The 13,557-nt window shown below is 41.7% G+C and overlaps 1 protein-coding gene across 11 annotated transcripts in view; it reads left to right on the forward strand.

Moving 5' to 3' along the window:
* The window catches only part of ANKRD26 (ankyrin repeat domain 26), a 1,120,330-nt gene that overhangs the window by 519,009 nt on the left and 587,764 nt on the right, over positions 1-13,557 (forward strand). For all 11 annotated transcript variants that reach the window (XM_085653113.1, XM_085653117.1, XM_085653121.1 and 8 more), the window contains 2 exons: positions 10,640-10,673; positions 10,777-10,918. In XM_085653113.1, coding sequence (XP_085509239.1) covers positions 10,640-10,673; positions 10,777-10,918 — 176 coding nt within the window. The remainder of the gene's footprint in view (positions 1-10,639; positions 10,674-10,776; positions 10,919-13,557) is intronic.

The following is a 13,557-nucleotide window of genomic DNA, read 5'->3' on the forward strand; positions in this document are numbered from 1 at the left end:
CAATAACTGCATTGTTTACATAAAGCTAAGATGTAAACGATATTTAATCACAGCTGTGTCAAATGCAATGTAAACTGCAAATATGAAAATAATGATAATAAAAATAAAGGGAAACAAAAAAATGAAGCATGATTATATTGATATGTTACAAGTTCGGTGCTTTTATTGCACCAGTTGCAGTGTTAGAAAACACATTTTTCACATGGGTCAGTGAAATAGGGAAAGGATTTCACATGTGACTGGGAAATATGAATTTCGTCATCAGAACAGCCACCACACTTATTGATATCAAAAACAACCAAAAGGTGACAGACTTGAATAGTAGCACCTCACTTTTTATAATGCTGCTGCCTTATCTGGCTGTTAGTGCACAATAACTCCAGCACCATTTACCTAGTGGTGCCTCAGAAAAGAATCTGACAATTTATTCACAACAAATGGAGGTGCACTGAACATAGAATAGAGAGTCCAAAGTATTTCTCTTTTTCTTTGTTTGACTTTTATTTCATAGCTGATAAATAGACAACAACAGCCAACGCGTTTCGTTCCTTTAAAGACAAATTTTAACGGAACTTCTTCAGGGCTGCAACAGAATAGAAAAGACATTTTTATAACACCTATTAAAAATGACTGACGTACATGTATTTACAAACGTTAAAAAAGTTTTTGTTTTAGATTATACAATTATACAAAAATAGAGTCATTGTATACACAAGATACCCTAAACTTTTACGGCGTTCTTTTACATATTCTTTAGCACCTTATTTATATGGGGTTTTTTTTCCAAAAGACATAAAAAAAGAGTCTTAATATACATTAATCACTGTACTTTGTTCAAAGATCATAATGACTATTTCTTTAAAAGCTCGAAAAAATATTTCATTTTTAAATTTATATTTTCCAAAGCTAAGACTCAAAAATAACAATAAAAACTACTGTCTCACCTCAAATTGATAGCAAGTCAAGTACAAACTTTATATTTGATGATTGGTGAGTAAGAAATAGACAGCGAGTCCCACTTGATGTTAGGACATCCAAAATATCAAACTTATCTAAAAATTAAGGAAAGGGAAACCAAATTAGAACAACTTGAACTTATTACCGAGATATTTCCAAAAATCGGTTAAATAATACACCTATTGTCAGGGTCACTTAGATACTCTGACAATGGAGGGCCAAGTTATATGTGCAGGGCTATCTAAGTTATGCAGCAAGAAAAGGCAGAGTATGCGGCGTTATGCGCCAACATTCTCTTGCAGTATTGTTTAAGGCTAAAACAACATTGTTCATGATATCTACAATTTATGTCAACGCAAATTATGTGCAACCATATGGGACAAGTGTATTACATCATAATTATGCAGTAGATTTGTAGCCTCAGAATCTGACTACATGATTGAGTATTGTTGTTTTCTTTTTTAATGCAGACAAACCGGTCTAGTTTGGTATTTCAATCATTATTTTCCATAAAATATATTTGTTTGAAAAATATATTTTTCAAGTGAACTTCCGCATGATTGACATATAATATAAAATATACATAACTGGTAACGTGTGATAGGGTCCTAAAGTGCCATCTTGGGGTTCTGATGGCTTTTACAAACTTCTGGGCCTTAGGTCACGAGGTTTATGATGTCAAAAGAACACTGGTCTGTTGTGGCTGGCATCAACGGGGAAGGGGTGGCACACACTTCAATCTTCCCCACCCCGATCTCCCCCAATCCAACCCATTTACCCCACTTCAGTCCTCTCCAATATACCCCTTTCTACTCAAATCTTCACTCCAATCCAATCTACCCTCTCCACTCTACCAGTCTACCACAAACTACCCCTGTTCACTACACACCATTCTACTACTTTTCCCAACACCTCAGTCTACCCCACTCAGTTACACCCCAATCTACCCCAATCCACCCCATTCCACCCTAATATACCAGTCTCCAATCTATCCCACTCAAATCGACCCCTCTCGACTCCAGTCTACCCCACCCCATTCCACTCTGCCCCAATCTATCTAAGTGCACCTCAGTAAACCACACTGCAGCACCAATAAACCCCACTTCACACCAAACCACCCCATACCAATCTACCCCACTGCAGTCCACCCCAGTCTACTCCACTCCAGTCCACCTCACTCCAGTCTAGTCTACCCCAATCTACCCCACTCCACTATAGTCTACCCACTCCAACCCAATCTACTCCCATCAACCCAATCACCCCACTTCAATCTATCCTACTCCAATCTATCTACTCAACACCAGGCAAGTCTACCCCATTCCACTCCAATGTTCCCAATCTACTACACTCTACTCATATCCACCCCACCCTACTCCAGTCAACCTCAATCTACCCCTCTCCACTCCACTCTACCCCAATCTATCCCACTCAACCACAATCTACCCCACTCCACTCAAATCTTCACTCCACTCTGCCCCACTCCACTCTACTTGACTCTCCTCGATCCCACTCTAGTCCAGTCCAGTTTACACCACTCCACTGTACCCGAATACACGCCACTCCAAGCAACTCCAACCCAATCTACCCTACCTCAATGTACCCCAGCTCCACTCCTCCCAACCCTGCTCCAATGTAGCCCAGTAAACCCCACTCCATTCCCTCCAATCAACCCGACTACACTCTACCCTAATCTACCCCAGTCCACTCCATTCCAATCTACCCTACTCTACCCCAGTCTTCACTGCCTCTGTCCAATCGACAACCTCAAATCTGTTACCCTCCAGTCTACCCCACTCTATCTCAGTCCACCCTAATCTCCACTCTTGTCAATTCCAATCTACCCCACTCCACTCAACTCTACCCCACTCCAATCTGCCTCTGTCTACTGTACTCAACTCCAGTCTACCCCAGTCCTCTGCAATCTACCCCAGTCCTCTGCAATCTACCCCACTCCAATATACCACACCACCCCACCACAATCTACCCCACCCCAGTCTACCCCTCACCAATCTTCACCACCCCACGGCACCCCGATATACCTCACTCCATCTGCCCCACTCTACTCCGCTCTACCCAACTCCGCTCTATTCTACACTTCTGCTACCCCGTGCACTCCAATTTGCCCTATATACTCCCTACACTCGAGTCTACCCTACTCCAAACAGCACGCATCCACTCCAACCTACTCCACTCAAATCTACCCCAATCTACTCCACTCCAATCTACCCAACTCCACTCCAGTCTACCAATATTTGCCCCACTCCAATCTAACCCCATCCAACCCACTCCACTCCAGTCTATCCCACTCCACTTCAATCTACCCTGCTCCACTCCACTTCAGTCTAATCTACCCCCTCCGTTAAACTCTGTTCTACCCCAATCTACTCCACTCCACTTCATCCCAGTCTACCCCACTCCACTCCAGTCTATCCCACTCCACTTCAATCTGCCTCATCTACTGCAATCTACTTCACTCCAATCGAGTCTACCCTACACCACTTCACTCCAGCCTACCCTAATCTACCCCAGACCACCCCAATGTACTGCACTGCATTCTACTCAACTCCACACAATCTATCCAACTCCATTACAATCTACCTCAGTCCAGTCTACCCCACTCCACTCTATCCCAATCTACCCTACTCCAGTCAAACCCCTCTCCACTCTACCCAAATCTACCTCACTTCAATCTACTCCAGTTTACCCACTCCAATCTACCCAACTTTACCCCACCCCATCCCATGCCACTAACATCTAGCCATGCTGACTGCAGCCAAATTGGTGTATAACAAGGCTAAAGCACATTACCAAACGAATAGCTCTTGCATAGGTGAGACCTATTGGCTTTGCTAATGCTTGTTGTGTAAAAGATAGCACATCTGCAAAGCTAATAATTATCTGCGAATCTGGTTGTAGCCAGAAGAGTCTACAGATGTCTAGAGCCAAGGTGAAACAAATCGGAACATCATTTGGACCAACTGGCCTCTCTGATTCAGCAAAAATCATTAACGGGAGTCCTGATCAAGCTTTGAATCTTAGCTACTAACCAATGATGATAATTGTGTTGAGCAATTCAAAGTATATCTCTGTCTGATTCACTAAATGTCCTCTTGAGGTTAAATGCAACTAATCCCAAACCTCTTATTGTTTAAAAATAACAAAAAAAAACCCTGCTTAATAAAAGCTCACTGTCATCGCCTAGCTATTCTTCTCATACTTCCCTCGCCTTAAATCCCACTTTTTTGAGGTTTCGATCTATTTACCAGCTTTGTTTTAAATGTAATTAAATCTTCTGGCACTTAGCTGGACAGCTGGACCGTTTCAGTTCTCTACTTCGTCAGCTGACATATGTATTTAGCTATTTATGTTTTGCTTTAGTGTTGTAAAGCGCCTCAAGTCTCTGTACGGGCACTTTATGGCATCCTGGCCCCACATCAATCTAAATTATTTTTCAAAATAGCTTATTACTCCAAGACTTCTATCATGCTCAGGTCTCCTTCTGTCACTGCCCCAAATATCACCCAGATGTCCTTGCATCTGCAGCATCATTCAGTGATAAGTCATAGATCAAGTCAGGATGTGACTAAAGGCTGAATAAGTACTTATTAACATCATTCCAGTATAATGTGTACACACTGCACAGAATGTGCTATATTTGATATGAATTCAGAACCTACCTCCACTAGCATCTTGAGAAAATCCTAATAAATCTGTGTGCTGCATTTGAAACTTTTGTCCCAGCGTATGCCTACCTTGTCTGCGTGAATCTTCCATGCCTAAATTCCTTTCGTACTGACCAATTTCAACACATGAAGATGATCACTTTATGGCCACACTTAGACTGCAGAGTTCAGCCTACTGATGATTGTGTTATCCTATATTTGATATCTACATGCTATTTTTTCTATTTTGAATTTATTCTGTACTTAGATGACACCGTACAAAGTAAAATGTTGATGTGCATAACAATCACCCTCCACTCTCAGGCTTCAACACCTTTCACAATACACCTCTCACCTTTGAACTGACGACTCTCACCATAGAACCAACTGAGATGTAAACAGTGACGCAGACTGCAGTGCACACAATGTTGTTGCTTTCAGTGGGAATTCCACTTCATTTACTATGATTTAATATCGTCCTGTCCCTGCCAATATCCGGTGATGACTGAACCTTTCAAACAAGTCATCAAAATATTGGGTGTGGTAGATGTTTTCCACCTGATATACCGCTCCTAATACAGGGCCCTTGCACATGGTTTCGAGAGCAATCGTTCAATGTCCTGCCAATGCTCCCGCCCCGCCCAGTCTGTCAGTCACTTAGCAGAGGGTGTGAGCCTCAGACACTGGGACAACACTGTACGCAGCAACTAGCAAGGCGTGCAGTCAGTCCCGTTGTCGCATGTGAATGAACCTGATCGTCACCTGACTGACCATCACTGGTACCCTCTGACTGGTGTAGTGTTTGCTCATTGTGGCTGTTTACCTCTTTATGGTAGGGTTTTGTGTTTGCCCATAATGTGGGCCTAATTATAAGAAATAATACCCCGCACTTGGAGACAGGGGTGGAGCAATTACCCTGTGACCACGCTCTTACTGGAGCACTCGCAGCATCATGAAGCCTCAATGCTTCATTTGGGTCCAACCATTCCAGTCATCACCCGGGGCCAGTCTTGCTTAAAGCTGCAACACTTACAGAATAACCCCTCCAAAAACCTCCAATCTTCCCTTCTCCGATCCAACATTGTGGGTAGCAGCAGCAGCAGGGTGTGTCTGGGCTAAGACCAGCTGTGATTGTTTGTCAACTTTACTGGCAGTGACTCTCACCTTGGCTACACTGCTGAAATACATGGCATTCACTGCCGGATGGGGAATGTCCCAGGCCACCAGGCAATCAATCAATCAATCAATCAGGGGAATTGTAAGCGCGCTACTCACCCATGAGGGTCTCAAGGTGCTGGGGTGGGGGGGTCGGGGGGGGGGGGGGCACAGGTCTGTTTAGCCAAAAAGCCAGGTCTTGAGAGTCTTCCTGAAGATGTTCAGGGAGGGGGTGCTTCTGATGTCTGCCGGTAGCTCGTTCCAGGTCTTGGCTGCGATGTGAGAGAAGTATCTTCCGCCTGCTCTGGCTCTGTGGCTGCGCGGGGTTTCGGCCAGTGCGAGGTTGTAAGATCAGAGGTTTCTTTTGGGTATGTGGAAGTTGGTTCTGTCGTTGAGGTATTTGGGTCCGTTGTTGTGTAGGGATTTGCAGGCGTGAATGAGGATTTTGAAGGTGACTCTTTTCTTCACGGGTAGCCAGTGGAGTTTTCGTAGGTGTTGGCTGATGTGTTTGTGCTGGGTGATGGCGAGGACGAGTCTGGAGGCGGTGTTCTGTATAGTCTGGAGTTTGCATAGTAGGGAGTTATTGATGCCGGCGTAGAGTGCGTTTCCATAGTCCAGTCTGCTGGTGATGAGCGCGTGGGTGTCTGTCTTCCTTGACTCAGGGGGGATCCATTTGAAAGTCTTGCGAAGTATGCGGAGGGTGTTCAAGCAGCTGGATGTGATGGCGTTGACCTGTCGGTTCATGGTGAGTGATGAGACGAGTATGATGCAGATGTTCTTGGCGTGGTCTGAGGGGGTAGGTAGGTTTCCGTGGGCAGTCTGCCACCGGGTGTTGTCCCATGCTGAAAGGGTGGTTCCAAGGAAGAGGACTTATGTCTTCTCTGCGTTGAGTTTCAGGCAGCTGTTGGTTATCCAAACTGCGACGTCTTTCCTTCCTTTCTGGAAGTTGAGTTTGGCGGTGGTGGGGTCTCGGGTGAGGGAGAGGATGAGCTGGGTGTCGTCGGCGTAGGATGTTTATAAATTGCAGATGCACGTGCTGACTCCACAGACAATCAGCATTTCGGAATTCTCTACAACGCTCTTGAAATGGCTGAGGGATCAAAACTGCTTCAGTACTAGATCACTTTAAACATTGAATAACTCTTACTCCCTGAACATGGCCAGTTATTGAATTTGCTCTCGGGTGACGTATGCTGAAATTTCATTCAAATGTTCTTCTTTAAGAGATCTACGAACGGTGCTAGACTGAGGTTTGAGAAGGTTTCTGCAACAAACGTATGGTCACATTAACTAGCACAAACTATACTCTGAAGTGCTCCTTCTTAGTTGAGGGGAAATCCCTCAGTCAATGGTGTAGTGCATCAGGTTGGAGCGTTTCCCCCTAGTATGCTGCTGTGTCATTACATTTCAGCTTGGTGGCCATGTAAGGTTAGGGAAACCCGTCCTACAGCCAGTAGGAGATCAACGTAAAAACTCTTTTGATAGAAGTGCACAACTTAAGCTCAATCGAATTCTCTACTCAGGGCAGCCAGCATGTCGGTGGAGCCACAGACCCTCTAGTGCTTCTTGAAGGTCTTGTTCTGGTAATCACACGGGGTCTGACAACATAAAACCTTGGTTCCACCTTTTCTAATGACCAACGTTAACATGAACTAATTTACATGATATGTTGGGCTCTTTTCTACGGTTTTCTCTTTTGGTTCACTCCTCTCTCCTAGTTCAGCATGATTACGTTTAGCTACATTTTCTTGTAAAAAGTGCTAATTTCTAGACTGTATCATTTTTTTGTCTCCTCTTCCAAGCATGCCTACTCCTTAATGTGTAATTTGTGCAGATGGATGCTTGTGGTGATCACCAAAACTAAAATTCGGAGTCCAGAACTTAATTATAAATGTCGAGCTTTGCCCAAGAGTAACATAGAGTGCAGAACAGTAAGAAATAAAGGAAAGACAGGGAAACCGAGACAAAGTCAGAAGAACAAGGATATGAAAAAGCCAAGAGTGAGGTTAAGGGACTTGAAGAGCAGGGTGGCGGAAAAACAAGGCCTGAGATGAAATTAAGACGAGGCGGTATTCTTTAACATTGGCATGTTCCACAGTTGAAGGCAGACTCCTAAGTAAAAATGTGGCCGCCGTACATATTCTTTTACAAATTAAGGACTGCTGGACTGTGCCAAACATTTGTGTTTGCATTTCTTTTATATATTGCACAGAACCCAAGTTTTCAGATTTTTGGGAAGAGGAAATCGTAAAATTTCATGCCTAATATTTTGAGAGTAAAGAACAGAAACAAATTATTCAGCAGATTGGCAAGGTGCTAGGTGGAATACTCCTGATTTACTTTTTTCAATTTCAAGAGCAATGTTGATGCCAGAGCAGCCATTAGGATTTAAAGGGTTATCCTTTTTGCACTTGTGGTAAAGTAAGGGACTGTGTCATAATTTGAACAAACAGGCAACTTATTGGCTCATATTTTTTATAGACTTGAAATATCTAAAATCTCTTAATGTAGGTCGTCACATAATCGCTTACGCGTGCTGCACACCTGCCCACTTTGTGCTGGAGGTTCATTGCAACCCCTGCAATGCTAGCCTTTGGTAAGTTTTGTAAAATGAACTGTTTTGTACCACAGGAGATAGTTTATCTCACCTTGGGTTGCTGGCATCCAGACATGGTTAAAAAGGATCCAGTACAGGCTTTGCTATACCACAGTAGGGAAAGGCAGTCAGACCAGCTACCATGGTTGATTCCCCATTCCTGGTGCTGCCTTCTGTCAATTTATAGGGCACTGTTGCATAGCCCACTAAGTCCAAGTAGTTTGTTCAGGTGCAAAAGCAATTAGTTATCCAAACCACCATTTCACTGTTGATTTCTTATATTTCCACCTATTGTCCTCATCATTTCATTATCTAACCATTTTCTTTAGAGTGACTCTAAAAGGCCTAAGCTCACTTTGCATAGAACAGTATTTTTGTTATAGGTGAGACATTCTGAAACTTTCACTGTTGATTTCTTATATTTCCACCTATTGTCCTCATCATTTCATTTCATTATCTAACCATTTTCTTTAGAGTGACTCTAAAAGGCCTAAGCTCACTTTGCATAGAACAGTATTATTGTTATAGGTGAGACATTCTGAAACTTTGAGCACACTGAAAGTAAAAGCAAATTCAATTCTGAAATTTAGCAAATGGAAATTTGTAGAAGAGATGTAATAGATAAATCTTAAGAGATCTAAATTAATTCAGAGGAAAGATGTGTTATAATCCGTTTCCTGAAGGAAAGGAGGTTTCCTTTAGCTTTTATGCACACCTGGTAGTTAGTATCAAGATGATACCCCTTGTTTCATTAATGACTTCTCTCCAGTTTCGCTTTAAAACGAAAAAAAAATACCCAAAGCACATTATATGAGCTTCTGCTGCTTCGTTCTGGTTTGAAAGTTCAGGTAGCTGACCATTGAAGGCTGGTGCTTCGGCCCTTTCTGTGATAGATTCCCACTGTGGACCTATAATGATTATCTCAGGCTTGGTCAGACATGGGAACTGTGGTCAGTATGCAGAATTAAAGTTCTATGACTGGTAGGCCTCTGAGCCTTTTGCATATATTTTTTTTAGAAGCCTACATTAGCAGTGCAGAACACACAGCATCGGATTACTAAAAGAACGATTCTAAGCCAGCCACTCTCTCTGTCAAAGTGCCTACACACCCTGAATCAGCCACTCTGCCATCTCTCACTTTAGACATTCCTTTGTGCAATTCCTCATCCACTGCTATTTAACCCTGTTTCACCTGAGAAAGATCGGAATAAACCAGGGGAGGTTATTTTCTAAAAGCAAAGAGTACCTCCCCTTTGCACTGAAAAAAGACAATGTAGTCCTCTTTTTTAATAACTTCCCATATTACCCATCAACTCTGCCAACCTGATGCAGAAACTGAGAACAGAACAGAACAATTTAAGTCCAGCTCTCTGTGAGGAATAATGTTAAGCACATAATGTGTATTTTTAAATCGCATATTCATCCTTGGGGTAGCTTGGTGCCGAATAACAGATGTTTATTTATACCTAATGCAGTGACCATCCGACTAAACTGTGACAGACGGCAGTAGCAGAGTTAGTGGGCCCTGATCAGTTTCTTATTTGATTGGCAGCATACCTGTAAGCACAGTTGACTCACTAAAATTCTTCATGTGAATATGGTAGGCATTATGATAGATATTAGTGACGGATTAAATACAAATGCTGGGTAAACACCCTTTGTGCCCATCATGATTTGATGCAGGCTCTTAAAATGGCATGCCTGGTATCCATGTGCTATTTGTTTTAAGGGTTACTCAAGACGCTGTCTAATAGATCCAAAGTTCTGTTCCTCTGCTTGACGTATGAGAGAAGCAAAACGTATTTGATGTGATGCTTGATATAATCCTAGTTGCAGGTAATTACTCAGAGCCTAAGTAGTGAACAGTAGATCTGATTAAAGTGTTTCCATGCCATCTCATCTTTGATGCCTGAGTTGTTTTAAGTAGTGTGTTTACACCTTGACGTGGATACCTTTCAAACTGTGTCATATGGACACAAGCTGTATCTCAGTGATGAGACCCGGCAAGGCAAAACTGTTCTGGAGAACCGTGCACCTCTTTAAAGTGGACAATCCATAAGAATTCAGTCTGGACTGTTCCTACTGGAGCAGCAGGACCAAGATGGTCTCTTACATAGTTGATAAAATAAAAAATAGCACTGTTCAGATTGCTGTTTAGCCAATAATTACTTTTACTTGTACAACCATTTATTTAACACATTCTCAACTCTCTTAATTTGTCAGCATTGCCATGCAGGTACTGATGGTTATTATGTTTGTTTCTTTTCAGGTCACTTTCCAACCCAGGAAATAAAAAAGACAAGGTAATGTCATTCCTTTGTTTTCCCTTTGTCAATAATTAGTGGGCTCATTTGCGTAATTTTTTTGCAGCTCCCCATACTCAATTAAGTGATTTCAATTTTTCAGGTCACTAGACAGATTGATCTTGCTGATGATTTAGAAGACTTGACTCTCTCTTCTGACACTGCAACAGAGGATTGTGATTCGCCCACTTCAGTTTACAGAAATGCCATGTTATTGATAGATCAACTTAGTGTAGAAGGCCACGGTAAGAGTTCTGTTTTCTAATTCTATTTTTCAAAGTGTAAGCATTGTTGAAGGTTATTATATCCTGCACTACAGAGGCATTCCCATATTTTAGACACAGTTGCTCATGGGTATTATACCCTGCAGATTTCGATCCTCAGATCTTTTCTGTGCTCCAGGCGGAATCTCCATAAATCATTTTGGAAACCCCATAAAACATTTTGGAATTTCCATAAAACATTTTGGAAACTCCATTAAACATTTTGGAAACTCCATTAAACATTTTGGAAACTCCATTAAACATTTTCTTCTGAATGCTGAGTTATACCAAACATGTTCTATCCTTTTATGATACCTGCAGTTTTACTTCGAGTTAAGGCTCTTGGTCAAACTTGTGCCACCACCAAGCCTTAGAACTACTGTAGGTCTTCTGTACAATGCTAAGTGACCCATTCATTTATTTCCCCATTGGTCTGCATTTTCTTTGCAAAGAGATTCACAATTGTATCCCTTTACAGCATTCTCGATAATGACTCCAAAAGCTACAGATGTTGTAACATAATAATCCTGCCTGCAAAGTACTCAGGCTATAGGATACATACAGGTGCTCCATTTGGCCATAAATCAAACATTAATTTTAATGACCACTGGCAACCAGACTTTATTCTGATGTCAGACATTTAACATTGTTTCTGCCGTATAAAACACATGTGACCACAAATGAAATCCCAAAGGAAAGATTTGTAAATAAATCAAAAATACTGTTAAAGCATAAAAGCCCATTAATCCAATTTCAAACCTTGCAAGCAATTTATATACACTTTAGAATCAAGAGTATTCATTAGTCAGATATTTCCATCACTACATCTTGTGTGTGTCAAAACATAATTCGTACTGGACTCGGAAATCAATGATGATTATTTTTTTATGAGGACTCATGTGAGCCTTTGCGCATAACGTTTTTGCATTTTTTTTTATGACATGTTGCAAGGCGCTTTAAATAGTCACATGCATGACTACACATCATTAGTAGACCATGCTTCAAGGTGCTTTTAAATAGTCACATGCGTGTCTGCACATCGAGAGTATGCCAACAACAACAACTAGTGCGCTCACTTATGATTGCTGCCACTGGCGGTAAATAGAGCACAACACAAATTCTGCTTGGTTGGGCTTTCATGCAGTTGCTGTTAACAAATTATTATTGACTGATTCCATGATATGGAGTATGTCCCCATCTAAATCTGTAAAGTTATTGAGTGCATCCTTAAGAATTAATTACTGCTCACATGCCGCACCTGGTTCAGTAATCATCAGCCTTCCTCTTGAAATTATTTTGTACTCTTTCAAAATGTAACTGTAGTATTTTTTAGTTTTGTGGCTTCCAGCACAGGGTTAAAAAAAGCTTCCCCCATTTTGTCTCAACGTTTAACTCAATTGACTGTAAAGGCAAAGATCATTTTTGCAATAAACTCTATGACCATCAGATCTCCAGTAGCTTACTCCAGCATAGCTTGTCCTGATATGTTGCATGTGAGTAAAAAAAAGAGTGGGCCTTGTACTGAGGAATAAAAAGGCAGCCAGAGTTTGCAAATTGTGTAACAAGCAGTACACTTGATCCAGCTGGTGCATGCATCATGCTACCTGACTGGTCAGTTTTTTGGATTGTTGATCACTCATCATTTTTGCTTCTATATTGGTGCTTTCACCTCAATGTTCAACCTAAATGACTGCATCTTGTATATAATGAAAATAATCTTTATGGAATAAAATTGGGTTTGTTCCTGTAAAAATGTACAAATCAACCAAGGCCAGCATCTCTTGGCCTGTCTGAGGTAATTTAAATATTTTGTTCCCAGCACATTTAATCTGCGCCTAGAACACTTGTGCGCTTACCATATGGGTGTCCCTTTATGCCTCTTGTCACCATCACTATTGCTCTTCTCAGCAAAGAAATTAATGACATTTCTGAGTAATTAGCTGCAATAACCATGAAGTAATGGTTGCAAAAAAATTATTAAAGGTCACTCGGCCTTGTCATTGCTCTAGGTTCCAATGTCCTTCTTCAGTGTCTGACTTTCTTGAGATTTTCCAAGCAAAAGTGAATGTATTTATTCTCAAATAAACCATTGAGAGAGTTTGAGCCAAATGTGTGTGAGAATATTTCCTGGAGCCTATAACAATACAAAACATGCAGTACATTTTAGCTGGATACTATGCTACAGCCCATTGAATGTTTTTGAACAACATATCGATTGGTATTGTCTGTCCTAGGAATATTACCTGCAACCTGTTGCTAAGTGGTTCTGACCATGTAATCCCCTAGATGTTTTGCTTTTGATTGCCCGGTTTTAGGCCTTTTACTGTGAGTGAGACTCACTCACTTAGTCTCACTCATGGTAAATTCACAGTAAATGGACTTAGAGTGCTAATTGCCGATGTCTGCCTTTTAAGACCAGGCTGCCACTGCACACCTAGCGTAAGATGCTTTGTGCTGGTTACTGTGAACATGCGAGTACACATGTGCAGACTGTGCATACAAGACTACTGTCTTGAGCAGCTTTGTCTGTGCTCAGGTAAACTGTCACAGAAAGGACTCTTCAAGTATTTGTACTGACCTGATGTAAGCCTTATAATGTGAGTGGGCATTCATAGTGTAGG

This window comes from Triturus cristatus, chromosome 4_1 (genome assembly GCF_964204655.1).
Source record: "Triturus cristatus chromosome 4_1, aTriCri1.1, whole genome shotgun sequence".
Lineage (NCBI taxonomy): Eukaryota > Metazoa > Chordata > Amphibia > Caudata > Salamandridae > Triturus > Triturus cristatus.